Genomic DNA, 15,043 nt, shown 5'->3' with positions numbered 1-15,043 from the left:
CACCCAGCGTTCCTGGTGACCACTGGAGGCTGATCCCACGGCAGGAGTGGGGAGTTCAAACAGCCACAGCAGCGAGTTCAGATGTTGCTGCTGGGGCATAGAATTTCCAGATGTTGTCACGGCCACAGCTGTGCGTGGGGCACAAACCAGTCAGTCCGAACACCTTGCTGGCTCTCCTTTGCAGTGCCTTGTCCTTGGGCTGCTCTTGTGGGGAATTGCAGGGACATTGCTGCTGGAGCTCCATCCCACAGCCAGCCCTGAGTGTCCTTCCCTCACGGCACCCTCCCTGTGGATATCAGCCTGCAGAGCTTCCAGCTGGGGCGCTGCAGCTGCTGCTTTTTAGGCCTGGGACAGAGAAGTGCACACCTCACTCATTTTCTGTTTTGTCTGCTGGGTACTTTGGGTGTTGTTTCAGAAAGAGCCAAAAAATTCCATGTCTGTTTATCAGGTTTTTCTATGTTTATCTTCGTTCTGACCCTCAGACTGCTGCAAACAGTGAGGATTTGGAAATGAGGTGAACCACTAATTGACAGCTTTCCCCAATTAGACTTGGAAAGTTTATGCAAAAAGAATAAAATAGCAACTTGAATGCAAAACTAGAAATAGTTCAGGCAAAGGACCAGATCCTGAGTGAAGCTTGACCTCCCAGCCTGGAGCAGAGGCTGCTTCCCTGCCCTGCTGAGTTGCTCCTGGTGCTGGGGTTTGGACAGGGTCTGTCACTGTGTTTGAGGACCCATTTCAACAGGCATGCATTATTAAGCACTGCACTTTGTTTTCCCTCAAAACACATTCCCAGTGTCTGTGAAATGCCCCATCTTGGGCAGCAGCTGCCTCTCTGGCACCTGGAGGAATTTCTGTCTGTCTGCCTGCTGGTGAGTGGTGGCAGGCAGGGAGGTAAGTCAGGAGGGGATCAGGTCATCAGTTAAATCCCTATTTCATTGTTAAATCCCTAGTTCAGTGCAAAATGTCTTTCCTGCAAGGCTGGAAAAGCAAGGAGAGGACTGGGAGTTGGGAAAAGAGAAATGTTTTGGCCCAAGGAAGGGGCTGACTCCTGGTTTCTGCTGATGTGCTGCCACTGCAGTTTGTTAGCAGGAGTGGAGACCCAGGTTTGAGCTGGGAATCCCAGTGGGAGGTACCGGGTGGATGGAGGTGTGGATGAAGGGAGCAAAGAGGGGGAAGCACTGTGTGCCCAGTGGCAGGAGCAAAGCAATGGACACAAAGGGAGACACAGAGGGTCCCTCTGAAGCTCAGGGAGCACTGTCACTGTGCGGGTGGCCGAGCACTGGCACAAATGCCCAGAAAGGTTGTGGAGTCCCATCTGGACCAGGTGTTCTCCTGGTGGCATGCTGACTTCACCTGGTCTTGAGTAAAGTGAAGTCTGAAGGAAAGGTAACTCCCAGCTTTTGTTAGGATGTCTGCTTATGGGCTGAAACCCCACTGAGGCTTCCCAATAAAAAAGGAGGCAAGAAAATGCACAGATTTTAGTGACTATTAACATTAACTGCCAGCCAGATAACTTCCAGAAAAGATCAGCTGGGCTGTGGGCCCCAGGCTCTCCAGAAGGGAGTTTCACCAGGACTCAGAGTTTTGGGGAGCCCCTGCCCTCAGCCCTGCAGGCCAGAGCCCAGCCCGCTCCATAAAAGGGTGAGGATCAGGTTTTTGTCCCTAGCATGGTTTGTCAGCAGCAGGAGTTGCTGGATGTAGATCAGTCCCTCTGTACCTGCCTGGGACATGGCGGCACACCTGCCCCATGAGTTCTTTGTCCCTAGCATGGTTTGTCAGCAGCAGGAGTTGCTGGATGTAGATCAGTCCCTCTGTACCTGCCTGGGATGTGGGTGGCACCTGCCCCATGAGTTCTTTGTCCCTAGCATGGCTTGTCAGCAGCAGGAGTTGCTGGATGTAGATCAGTCCCTCTGTACCTGCCTGGGACATGGGGCACACCTGCCCCATGAGTTCTTTGTCCCTAGCATGGTTTGTCAGCAGCAGGAGTTGCTGGATGTAGATCAGTCCCTCTGTACCTGCCTGGGACATGGGGCACACCTGCCCCATGAGTTCATTGTCCCTAGCATGGTTTGTCAGCAGCAGGAGTTGCTGGATGTAGATCAGTCCCTCTGTACCTGCCTGGGACATGGGGCACACCTGCCCCATGAGTTCATTGTCCCTAGCATGGTTTGTCAGCAGCAGGAGTTGCTGGATGTAGATCAGTCCCTCTGTACCTGCCTGGGACATGGGGCACACCTGCCCCATGAGTTCTTTGTCCCTGGCATGGTTTGTCAGCAGCAGGAGTTGCTGGATGTAGATCAGTCCCTCTGTACCTGCCTGGGACATGGCGGCACCTGCCCCATGAGTCGGAGGAAGGACCCGGACCTGGCCCAGGGCCCTCCCCAAAGGCCAACTCGCCTTGTTCCACCGTCAGGACCAAGGCAGGGGCCTGTCAGAGCTGACCCCAGTGATGGGTGCTGTGCACAGCACAGGCTGTGGCAGCCTCCTGCTGACAGGGGGGAGCAGCAGGATTGCAGCCAGGCTCTCGGGCTGTGCCGGCCTCTGCCGCCGCCTCCCCGTGCTCTGGTGACCTCAGCCCTCGGCCCAGCTCCTCAGCCTCTCTTCCTTCCGCTGATAGGATGCTACTTGCTGGTGGGATTTTTCCAGTGGAGCACGGGATTGTGCCTTAGTCATCTGAGCAAGGTCCCTTCCTCCCTTTAAAGTTTTTCCAGGATTAATTTGACTTTGTATCAGCAGGAAATGACGAGCCACGTCACGGTGTTCTTTCCAAGGGTTCCATGCTACGCTCTACCTGGGCACACGGCATCTAAGTGGGGAAGCACAGTGAACCCATGAAGCATTACCAGTAGGAAGTGACATGTTTCCTCCTTTTGTTCAGTTAATTCCCTGTGGGCTGCAGCAAAAATATTGGAGACATTTTTAAGACAGGAAGGCTGTTCTGGTTTCAGCTTAGACTCATTACTGATTTAATGTTCTCTCCAACTGAAACCAAATCTGACTAGTCTAACAATTTTCAAGTGAAGATTGTGAACTGATAAAAAATCCTGAGAATATGACCTGCGTTGAAGTGCTGGCCCTGACCCTGCTTTAGGATCACAAAAATGAACCCAGTGTTTCCCGTAAGTGAAGTATTCTCCACAGTGGCAACTTCAAGAGTCCTTTATGAGAGCAGCAGCCATTTTGAAGCTTGTCCTTCACAGATTGGCCAGCACAGGTAGCAGCAGGAGCACATCTTGGGCAGGTCTGTTCTGATGGTTCAGTACATCTGATTAAATATTTTCCACCTTTGTTAATATTCCTGACCATGCATTTGGCAGTTACAGTGAAACTGCAGATTACAGTGAAAAGTAATCTGTACCATTAGTTAAAACTGCAGAGTGTTTTTCACAGAAGGATTTCTTGACAGTCAAGGGTATGAAATCCTCTTTTTATTGTATATATTTATTTTTATTTTACAAATAATTATATTCACTGATACGAATGTTCCTTCACAGAAGGTACATTTTGTTTTTTTAAAAAGGGGTAGAGTGTCATCCAAAATAAGCCATTTATTGTTCGTTAATATAAAATGTGTTGATGTTTCTAGGGGGTGTGATATCCAAGCCACTGTTCATCCAGATTTCCTGTATGATCTGCTCCCTGCGCTCAATCCTTTCGGCCAGTTCCGCTGCCTCTGCTGAGTTATACCCTGAGAAAGGAGGTCTGTACAGTCCGTCTGCTTCATCCTGGGTGTTTGAAAGGGAGGAGTCCTCCTCCTCCTGCTCCTGCTCCTGCTCAGCGCTCCTGTGGGCTCTGGCACTGTGAGGCACCAGCTGCTCCCTCTTCCCGTGCAGTTTGCGGATGTCACCGGGACACAGCACGCAGATCACTAAGGCACACAGCGTGAAGATCAGCCCCACGCAAACGCTGGACACGAAGAGCAGAGCGAGCCTTTCAGGGTGATCTGCAGGCAAGAGAGCCAGGCCTTAATCACTGTGCCAGCTGCCCAGGCTGCTTACAAACCCCAGCAGCCATTCCCAGGTGTTGCGTAGCCACAGGGCCCCCAAACTCCTGACACTCACAGCCCAACCCTGCCAGCCCTGCCTCCCCAGCTGCTGGGCAAAGATCCATTCTGGTTATAGCACTGTCAATGACAGCACGGCCCCAGCCCTCCATGAGCAGCTCAGTGCTGTTGTCAGCCAGCTGCCAGAGCTCTGCACACCTTGCTTGGCGTTTCCAGCCACGCTGCCCTCACAAACAGGGCCATGGGCAGAGTGACTCTGGCTCCGCAGGGCCTCGGCAGCATCTCCAGGCCAGGCTGAGGAGGGAGCACTTCTCTTCCTTTGCACTTTGGTGTTGCTAAGTCACAGAACCTGCTTCGTCTCACGGCAGAGAAGGCTGGCTTTGGGATGGCTTTTTCCTGTTTTTGTTATCCTTGATGATCCATGTATGTATGCAACCCAGCCTTTCCCAAGATGGATGGCTCCAGTGCTCTCACAGGCCAGGGCCGGGTTTTCAAAAGCACTGAACAACCAACAGTCCCCATGGAACATTTAAAAATATCTTTGCTGCAGTTGTTAAGAGAGTTTGATTCCTTCAAGGCAAGGAATATTCCCTGATTATCAACTATGCTGGGATTGTCTCAGCCACAGGATTGTGATTATATTGTAATAATATCATTACCATAAACACAGGATTACTTGTAACCTTTGGAGTTGATCCCCCTTTTCCCACAATGGCACAATCTAGTGAGCCAAACAATATAAGCCTCATTTTCCTACCTCTGATGTATGCAAAAGTAGCCAAGTAGTTGGAGCTAACAACAGTTCCATCTTTCTTTGGGAGTCTCGATTCCCTTGGATCGAGGTCGACACCTGTGACACAAGGAGGTAAAGCAAATTCCATGAAGCTACTAAACTGATATTTTATAAAGCCAGGAACTTCCCAGCTAACAAATCCACCCAAAACACAGGCAGGCCAGTGCTGTGCTGAAGGGGCTGCAGAACACTAGACCAAACAACGGCTGGTAAGCTAAATAAAGTAGAAATAACAAATCATTGAAAATATCAATCTTTTAAATGAATTTGCCATTTTCTAGAGTCTGTTGCCAAGTGAAACCTCTTGTGCCTATTCCCACTGGGGTTTCTGAAATAATTTTACTTCATGAAGCTTCAGAGTTCTCCAGGGGCCTTCCCAGCCCAACCAGGCCACATGCTCCTGTTACTGGGGGCACGCGTCGGGCTCATCCTTAACTTTGTGGCCTTGGAGAAGAGCTGGTGTTGGCATAACTTGTGAAAGACTCTCCACCCACCCTGAAACAGCTCCAGTTTCACTTCTACTCTCCCCAGCACGCTGGCTCTGGGCAGGTCACTCTTGTGCAGCTTTGCTGGCTGCAGGACTGTGCTCACACCCCACTCCCAGGCTGTCCTCTGCTCTTTCAGCAGGGCTTGCACTGCTCCATCCCAGCCCCCGTGTCTGTGCTGGTACCTACCGTCGTTCTGGTTGATGGAGGACTTGTTATCAGGGACCAGGGGGTTGACTGCCGTGAGGATAAACTTGGGAACTGCAGAGACAAAAGGTCAGGTGTGTTCTGTGAGTTTTGAGAGCCCTCTGCCCAGGGAATTGTGACTGCTCACCCTGGGTTTGTTAACTGGGTTTCTGACAGCGGTATTGAGGGCTGCACTCGCTCCCAGAGCTCTTTTCCAGCATTAATGACCGTGTGGTTCGTGTGAAGCCAGGGCAGCTCTGGGCTGTGACTGCACTGGCACCCTGCCTGCTCCAGGAACATCAGTGCATCTCCAGACAGCCCCTCAGGGGTGTGCCAGCCAGTGGATGGAGACAAAACTGGCCTCTAAATTCAGCATGAACTGGGCTACAGCCAGGTGCTAAGCTGCATCTGGACACTGGGTTTGGAGGGGGATAATTCCCTGTCATTCTAAGAGAAATGGTGAAGGCTTGTGTGATGTCATCTGTGAAGCTCTGAGATGGACAGTTGCTGAGGAGGGTGGGGAGGATGGGAGTCCATGAGCTCCATCTTTCTCATTTCATTATTTTATTCCCTTGGCAAGTGTTCAGTCTTGCTTCAAGTAATTACAAGAACTACAAGCAGGTGCATTGTACAGGCACTGAGAGTTCACATGTTCTGTAATGGATGAGTGGCCCCTTCAGCCACCCAGACCTTGACACCTGTTCCTGTGCTATGGGAAGGCAGAGTGATTGATGGATTGATGGATTGATGGATGGATTGATTGATTGATTGATTGATTGATTTTCAGACTGACAGGGGGTAAAACAGGGAGAAATGTCAAGTATGGCACTCACCTCTATCCCACATAGAAACACTTGCCAAGAAATAGAGTTGAGAGAGTTAAATGAGCAGAGGAGACTGAGGTTTGCAGCTTAGCATAGTTTTCTCTTGGAAAACAACTAAAAATAGCACTTCTTTCTGAGCAGAACTTTTCTTTCTGTGTGGGCTCCAAGTCAGAGCTGTTTCCTTTCCTGATGAAGGAATCCTTCTGGGAGCCCTCGCTCCTGTTTGCAGCGGAAGGCCAACAGATACAGGGGTGAGTAAGCTCGTTTCTGTTTTGTCCTGTACCTCGTGGTACTTGTAGCTGTTTTCCAGCAGCAGAATACTTTCCTTGGCGTGTGGGGCAGACAGGAGCAGGATTGTTCCCAGCCTGCAGTCTGCATTTGCAGGCCTGCCTGTTCTGAACAACACCCTGGGAGGATGCCCCTGCTCCAGGGCAAAGCTCCTCTTGTGGCCTGGGACTCCTCCACCTGGGCTGATGTTCCTCCTCCCAGGGGGAGCTCCCCAGGGCTTCACTTGCTCTTTCCCCCTGTGCATTCAAATATTTATTGCAGGGGAATGTTTAATTCAGGATGGCGTGGCAGAAAGAGCCCCTGGCTGCTTGCATTGCTTGTGTTCATTGTGGTGCCTTCCAGATGCAAGGACTTGGACTGCTATAGGCTACATCAGGTCACTGAACAGAACAGCTGGGACCAGGATAGGAATTTTTATTAATAATTAAGACAATCACATCTGTATTACAACTTGTGCCAGCACTGCTTTGGCATGTAGGAGTCAGTCACCTCCTGCAGGCTGCCAAAGGCAGCCCACAAAGGGACTCTGGCATCCAGGGAGTGCCAAACACCACGGGGCTGAGGGAGCCTTGTTTCCTGAGAGCGGGTTCCCTGATCCTGCACAGGGTTCCCTGATCCTGCACAGAGTTCCCTGATCCACAGCACGGGGCTGAGGGAGCCTTGTTTCCTGAGAGAGGGTTCCCTGATCCTGCACAGGGTTCCCTGATCCCCAGCACAGGGCTGTTTCCCCAGAGAGGGTTCCCTGATCCTGCACAGGGTTCCCTGATCCTGCACAGGGTTCCCTGATCCACACCACAGAGCTGTTTCCCCAGAGAGGGTTCCCTGATCCTGAAGGGCAGGCTCAGCGGGAGCCAGGAGGTCGCAGCTGGAGCAGACAGGGGATGATGCTGAGCAGAGCTCTGGGGGCACTGAGTCTCCAGTGAAGCAGCAGCTCCCAGCTGCTGTCATGTTTTTAGTGTCAGGAATGAAGTGCCAGTGTAAGAGTGCAGCCAGACATGCTCCCCCTGAACAGCTGCTGAGCCCTGCGTGGGCAGTGTGGGGTTTTTGCACACCCCTGACCAGGGCAGGAATACTCTGAAGTGTGGCACAGCCCCGAGAACAAAACTGCTCTGCTCTGCTGAGTTCCTGTCACTACAGGGGCAGATCTGTTTGCATTGTCTTGGGAAGCATCAGATTAGCAGGCATCCTCTAGTGAGGAGAATGAATGCCAACTGCCATTCTGGAATATTCTTCCTGTGTTCTTTAGACAATCTGTAAAATAATCGGATCAGCAAATCATTGGCTAATGCTTCAGACTGCACAGCCCAGTGAGATTTGGCAGGAGAAAAACTCTTCCAAATGTGCCAGCAGCACAAAAGAACTCTATTTGTTACCCACGTGTTCTTGCAAAGCCACATCCCTAAATAACAGAATGCATGATTCCAGGGACAACAAACTCACAAACAAACTCACTCTGCTGTTCTGGGACACAGACGTGCAAAGAGGAGTGACTTCTTGTAATTATGCTCATGCCAATTAGAGAGAATTGCATTAGCTCATTCATAAAGGCAGCTGCACTATAATATAATGTATTGGTCCAATGGCAGATTCCCAGACCTCTCCAGTAATAGGAAGCTGAATTACTGCACCACCTTCCACAGCTCCCAAAGCAATTCCTGGGGACACTGAGACTCTCCTGGGGCTCATTTTGCTCTGATCCTCAGGCAGAGGTGATGTGGCCATCAATCTTACACTGCTGTTCTTCAAAGCATGTCTCAGGTAACTGTGCCCTTTGAGCACTGCTCACTAGGGATGCAGCCAAAGGACTCTGCAGGATGGACCTGTGGAGCTGCTCCTAGTGGAGTGTTTTAGGGAATTCTGCTTGCCTCTTAGGAAATTATCTTCATCTATAGCAAACAATCTATGGAAAGCTTGCCTCTTGTTTGAGGAATGAGCTGAAGTACTCTTCAGTCCTGCAAGGGATGTATAACTCAAGCCTTTACTGTTCATAAACCCTCACTTCCCCTTCCACGAGAAAGGAAACCCCTCTGTGAGGGAGAAGCTGTGGATGAACTCACATGAGTCAGGTTTCAGGACTGGCCTTGTGCACAGTGCTTCAATTATGCTGGGCTGTTTTACCTGCACTGAGGCCAGGCAGTGCCAGTTCATTTTTCCTAGCTCTGTTGCAGGTGAGCTCTGTGGAACAAACTCTTATCTTGATAGTATTTCTCAAAAATATTGAACTACCCAGTTGATATTTCATGGTTGGTCGCATTTTTATGGCAAAAGCCCCTGAATGCCAGAGTCTCTGTGAGGCGCTGCTGTGCCCAGGGGGTTGTTCACCTGTTTTGTGTGGCTGTGTCACAAGCCTCCTGGGCTTTATAAAGGGAAATGGGTACTGAGGAGGGCTCAGTGCCCACATGCGGGCAGGTGTGTGTCTCTGCAAGCAGAAGCGGGGCTAGAAAGGGACTGTGCACTTGCTCTTACCACACGCGTAGCTGACATTGAGGGATTTGGTCACTCCAGGCAGGCACGGACTCCCAAAGTCCCGGCTGGTGACAATGACTTTGCACCTCTGCTTCCCATAGCACCTTTTTGATAACACGTCCAGCGCTGTGTAAGACAAACAGTCTGAAAGAAAAAACACACACAGTAAATACACAGCACCCTGGTGCTATCTGAAATGAGAGCTGCTGGATGCATGACTAGAGATCCAAATCTGCACCTGACCTCAGGTGTAACCTCGCCTTAGAGGACTTCAGGGTTAAAGGTATTAAGGTCTGTCAATGCAAGGAAGTCAGCTGCAATAAAAACGTGAACTTGCAGCAAGGTAGCTCTCCCATGTTGCCTTACAGGTGCATACTAAGGGTGCAGAAAGTCTCCTCAAGCTCCAAACAGGTGCCCAGCGTAAGCTCTCAATGTTCCATTCAGGATGTGTTGGAACAAATGAGCACATCCCTGCAGCTCTCCATCTGTGCCATCTCAAACCTAGAGAGATGAAATGCTGCTTGCAAGTCAGCCCTGGCTTACTGAGATGAGTCAACTGGATGTCCCTGTTCAGTTCAAGTCAGGTGAGATCAGTTTTTGTGTTGCAACAGCTCAGGTTACAGGGAAGTTCAGGGTATTAAAAAGTAGCTTTTGGTTTACTATGAAGAGGTCAAAATGGGCTCAATATTTAACCAGGGAAACATGTGGCTTCCAATAATGGGTTTTGCACTGGAGCTGAAATTATTTGAGTGGGAAAGTGTGTGAGTCACACTCTGCTTTAAAAAAAAAGAACATCTCTAAATGTGATTAAGTTCTCTGTATCCACATGAGCTAAACTCCAAGCCACAAAGCAAAAAACACCCTGAAGTTTTGGTTTGTAAATAGAAAGGCTGCAGAAAGGACAACTTTGGAGACAGTAATAGTCTCTGGAATCTTTCTGCATCAGCCCACACACCGCGGCCTTCTGTGCATGGCAGGTATGTTTCACTCCCAGCTCCTGGGGCCAGGGGCTCTACAGGCCTGGAATGTCACTCTGGGGACTAAAACAGGGCCTGCAAGGAAGGATGGCCTCCAGACACCTGCAGCTGCAGAAGCTCAGCGTGCCTCTGTAGAGGGAGGACAAACACTGCTTGCAGAGATGCTCCAAAGGTTCCCCGAATCTGCTTGAACGGAAGAGAAGGTTTGAGACTGAGTTCTTGACATTTAGTGTTTGAAAATGGGGCAGATGTGTGATTTTTAGTTAACTCCTGACACCAGTACTAAATAAGTCCTGTACCTGGGCAGAGCCATCAGGAGACACTGGGCTGATCTGTCTGGCAAAGGGCTCCTGGGGTGCTTTGGACATGGATTTTAGGACAGAGCTATTTGACTTTTCTGAGACCTAAAATCCCAATACCTGTGTGTCCCAGGAGGGTGCTGGAAGGCAGGGAAGGGCTGACCTAAAGCATTGAATAGTTCTGATTAACCAAACTCAGCAGTTTTAGTTTCCCTCCCTGGCAATTCCAGATGAGTAAGGATTTTTTTGGATGGGTATTTTAGGCTTACTTAGGCACGTACTAAACCAGCTGCTGAGTATCAGGAGGAGTTGTCAATTGATTAATAAGTTAATAGATTGGGAGCACAAAAGCAAACTGGCAAACTGAATTATGTTTTCTGTAGAATTCCCTGCCCTAGGAGCTGCTCTTGGTGCCTTATAAAGCCAGGAGGATGCTGTGCTGGTGGTTTTCTGCATATTCAGTGATGTGGCAGGTGTGTGTTTCATTTTGCCTTTGCTCGTGTTTCTGTGGGGCTGAATAGCTTCTTCTCATCTCTGTCCCTGTTGGATTTGGCTCCTCCACCTCAGGAGCCAGTCACTGCAGCCTGCAGGTCCTTGGCAGGCCAGCTTTGGAGAGCCCCCAAGGCTGGCCCGGTGTCACAGGTGAGTGAATGCAAACCGTGCCTGTTTCTTCTGCAGCACGGGACAGACGTTACCTGCCACTGTTATAACATCAAAAACTTATTTGCCACTTCTTGCATTGGGAAAAGCTTTTGGGTTTTAGTGATTTAATAAAAGATCCTGTCTGGTTTACACGTGGCCTTGCTACCTTCCCAGCAGTTCTATGATGGGATTAACTTGAGTGAGTCACCCTCCTCCAGGTCAGACACCTTGGGCAGGCTGTGTGTGGAGTCAGGGGATCCCATGGAGTGGCCCCAGAGGAACCATGAATGGGAGATGAGCGTAAATGCACCACGGGGCCTCTTTCTGACCGGTGCCTGTGGATGTGCACAGCTGTCCTGCCACACTGCTACGTGGGTTTTCCAAAGGCTGCCTCGGAAAGGCACCTGCCCCGGGTGCTCCAGGGCCGGTGGCACCCAGGGCTGCTGGACAAGGCAGCAGTGTGTGCCTGGGAACACTCTCCTGTCTCCATGCCCCTCTCCCAGAGCTGCTTGTGACACACCGAGGCTGAGGTGGATCCTTTGTACCAGACACTGCCATGGATGGCACGGGTGTCAGCAAAGGTTCCTAATGCACCAATGAAGTGTCCGGTCTGACTGCAGCTATTCAACAGTTGGAGCAGAAAGCCTTGTTTCTGGAGGAAAGGCTCTTTCAGCTCCCTAATTAGCTTTGTTTTGCAAAGTTTTGGCATGCAAATGACATGCCATAAATCACACAGGCTTTAATGAGACGAAATTTGTCTTCTGCTTTCTTAAAGCTGCTCTCAATTCAGACAGGAGGAGCTTTCCCTCCCTTTCCTGCCACCCTGCCACACAAAACCTGCAGCTGATGGAGCATCCTGTGCCTGTCTCACCCTGTCCCAGTGCTTCCAGCTGCTTTCATCCCCAACTGCTCCTTACACTGCTTTATGTGTTCTGGGCTGTGCCCACACACACAAGAATAAGGAGCTCGCTTTTCAAATCAACTGAAAGCAAAGATTTCACACCTCCAAATCAGGATGGCTTGTGCTTTGTGGAGCCTGAGATCAGCTGTGGGGACGTGAACTGACAAGGGCAAACTGTGGAGTTTGGAGCAAGCTGAGGCTGCAGGCTCCTAAAGAAAGCTGCTGAAACAATATGGTAATTTATGCAAGAGCATGGACACAGGGTCCTGCCTGTGCATCAGAAAAGGGCCATGGAACTGCTGATTCCAGCAGAAGCACACAATGTGACCAGCAGCACTTTGGTACAAAAGTAAAACCCCAACCTTGGTGTCTCTGTCCCCCTTGCTCATGTGTGTGCAGAGTGGGGGTCCTTCCCAGCAAGCACCAAGGGCCAGGGGTGGCTGGATCTCCATCTCCTGACAGCAGGAACCACGCTCCCTGCTCCTGCACAGCCAGGAGTTCTTGGCTCCCTTTGGACCTGAGGGCCAAGGGTACTTGCCAAACCTTTCACAGATGTGAGCCGTGACAAAAATAGACCCCAGACCCCCGAACTGCTGCTAAAGAAAACATTACTGGTTGAAGGGACGTGTGTCTCAGTGTGCTCCAAGCAACTTCCACCAGCACAATCTAATCTTCCCTGTTCATCTCACAGAATGTTATTTGGACTCTAAAAATGGTGGCTGGGCTCTTCCTGCCTCCAAGCAATCACTCCTCATCCTGCTGCTGCACTGCAACCCTCTTCTTTCAAGGGAGTGTTGTCTTGACACCATTCACTGGGGCAGAGGGGGGCAGTGGCTCCCACTGGCACCTCCTGGGGCCCGAAGCACCAATTTATCTTCTCAGTTTGCTTGGGCTGACACAGGCAAGGACCTTTCCATAGCTGATGTCTGCACCTAGAGAGAGCTGACTTAAGGGGCTTTGTGGTGGAAGCAAAATCGAACTGTTTTATCCTTACTTTGGCATCCACAAAATTCATGTGGTTCCTGGCTCCCATGGCCAAAGTGCCAGGGCAGTGTGGAAACACTTCCAGGTCTGCCTAAAGCTGCTTGTACCTTCACTGCTGGTACTTCTGCTCTCAAGAGGCCTTCCCAGGGCACAGGCTCACACCAGGCAAAGAGCACATCTCCTACTAAGAGACAGAAACCAAAAGCTTTTCAATCAGTCAGTGAATAAGAGGCCCTTGGAATTGGCTGCAACATCCAAGCAAACAAACAAAAGTAATCACAGCGTCACAGAATCCTGTTCCATTAAAAAAATCATGACACCTGGCTGGACTGGAAGGAACCTACAGGATGTTGAAAATCCCCCTTGCTTGACTTGCTGAGCCCTTGTTCTTCCCTGAATTCCATTGGGAATAAGGAGGAGACCAGGCAAAGCCCAAGCCCAGGGTATGCCTTGGCACAGTGCAAGCTGTGAGGAGTTTGAACTCTCCAGCTCCCCTCTGGAGCCTCCAGCAGTGGGACTGGTGAAAGAGAGGGCAGTTCTGGGGAGAGCCCCACCTTCCAGCAATGAGAACGTGGCAGGGCTGTAACTCAGGGCTCTGCTGGCCATGGTGCCCGAGGGAGCACACATCTGAGCAGCAGTGTGCATCCAGGGAATCTCTGGGAGGGATATTGCAGTGTTCTGGCTTGCGAGTTGAACCTGGAGACAACCGCTACCAAGCCTTCTTTCAAGTATTTTCATGTATTAACAAGAGTAATTTATTATTTGAGAGGCGTTTGTTGACCCGAATCTTCCTGGTGCTCTCTATGGTAACCTGTTCTGGCACAATTCTGTAACTTTTTCTGACCAATAAATCTTCTGTTTCCTCATGCACATGTTAGTACAAATATAAAAGAGATAATGGGTGAGAAAAGGCAGCAATTCTCACAGGAACAAAGTGCTATGGTTTCCTGCTTTGGTGCTGGGCACAATGGATTCCTCTAGGCAGAACCATCTGCTCCAGGACCACACCCAGAATTTTCTTGTGAAGTTTTTGATAGTCTTAGTAAAACAGGAAAGTGGCTGGCTGGAGAATCTGTGCAGGGTTAACAGTGCCAGGCACTGGGACAGCTGCAGAAGCTGGCTTTTACCATTCAAGTGGCTCAGAAGCCAGCTGCATGACTGGGGACTCATGCTAATGTGGAGGGGGAGGCTCAGGGCCTGCAAGTGCCCAAGGCCACACAGATACCTCCCACAGCAGAGATGGATTTATATAATTCATTGCCTGTATGGAGAAGAGCCTTTGTGCCAAAGAAACGTTCTGTTTTCCTGGGTTCCCTTTGAAGCAAAGCTCTGAAAATCTGTCAGCTGATTTCAAGGTGGTTCACAGAACAGCAGTGCTTGAGAACCCATCCGTGGCAGCCCAGAGCTGCTGTCTGTCCCAGCCCAAAGCTGCTGTCTGTCCCTGCCATCACACACATCAGCAGGCAGCCACGACCTCGAGGAGCTCCCATCAACACCCAGCACAGCTGGCAGGACCCTGCCAGCTGTGGAGAGATGCAAACCTTTGGAGCTCACCAGAGACTTTCTGCGCCTGTCATTGGCACCTGTGGGTAACTTCTCTCCTGCACAGGGCTACAACATCACCTTACAGTTTCTGTGTGATGCCGTGAAAGAACTGGGATGGCTTGAGCACTGCCCTTAGGCTGAGTTAGACCAATGTGAGCAGAAACAGCAATGGATGTGTGTTGGAGCTCTTCAGCTTTTGGTGCAGACATAAAGGGGACATGGGTTCTGATTCAGGAGGGAAGAGCTGTCTCAAGTCATTACAGTCAAGTTACCACTGTTTTCTCTGAGAGAAAGGCTCACAGTCATTGCAGAAATCTAATCATGCACCCGCTCACATCTGCAGGTGCTTCAACAAGCACATAAATAAGATTCAGGCTCGAGACACAGATCTGGAGCCAGTTGGGTCTGGCTCCTAAGGGCTAAGTTTTCTGTCATAACTGAATGTGAGCTCCCATACCACACAAGGGTTTGGCAATTCCAGCACAATTCCTGCAGAAAGTCCCTGGTACCACGCAGGAAGAGGCCAGGCACTGCCACTAAGTGGTGGGAATTCTGCAGACCTACTTCGTGTTTGCCTCAGGCTTTATCTCTGTCCTGCTGTCCTAGGCTGCTTTCCATAGCACAGAACCAGTGCCAGCCAGGGTGCT

At 50.4% G+C, this 15,043-nt stretch overlaps 1 protein-coding gene across 1 annotated transcript in view; it reads right to left on the bottom strand.

The window, feature by feature from the left end:
• Positions 1–3,411: 3,411 nt before the first annotated feature.
• Positions 3,412–15,043, bottom strand: part of EVA1C (eva-1 homolog C) — a 35,870-nt gene continuing 24,238 nt past the window's right edge. The window contains exons 5-8 of the mRNA XM_036404271.1: positions 9,049–9,192; positions 5,474–5,545; positions 4,764–4,856; positions 3,412–3,946 (exon numbers count right to left, since the gene is read on the bottom strand). Of these exons, the coding sequence (XP_036260164.1) occupies positions 3,552–3,946; positions 4,764–4,856; positions 5,474–5,545; positions 9,049–9,192 (704 nt within the window). The 3' untranslated portion in view covers positions 3,412–3,551. The remainder of the gene's footprint in view (positions 3,947–4,763; positions 4,857–5,473; positions 5,546–9,048; positions 9,193–15,043) is intronic.

The sequence above is a fragment of the Molothrus ater genome, chromosome 2 (genome assembly GCF_012460135.2).
Source record: "Molothrus ater isolate BHLD 08-10-18 breed brown headed cowbird chromosome 2, BPBGC_Mater_1.1, whole genome shotgun sequence".
NCBI lineage: Eukaryota > Metazoa > Chordata > Aves > Passeriformes > Icteridae > Molothrus > Molothrus ater.
Note: the sequence above shows the minus strand (reverse complement) of the source record. Positions and strands in the feature narration are given on the sequence as shown.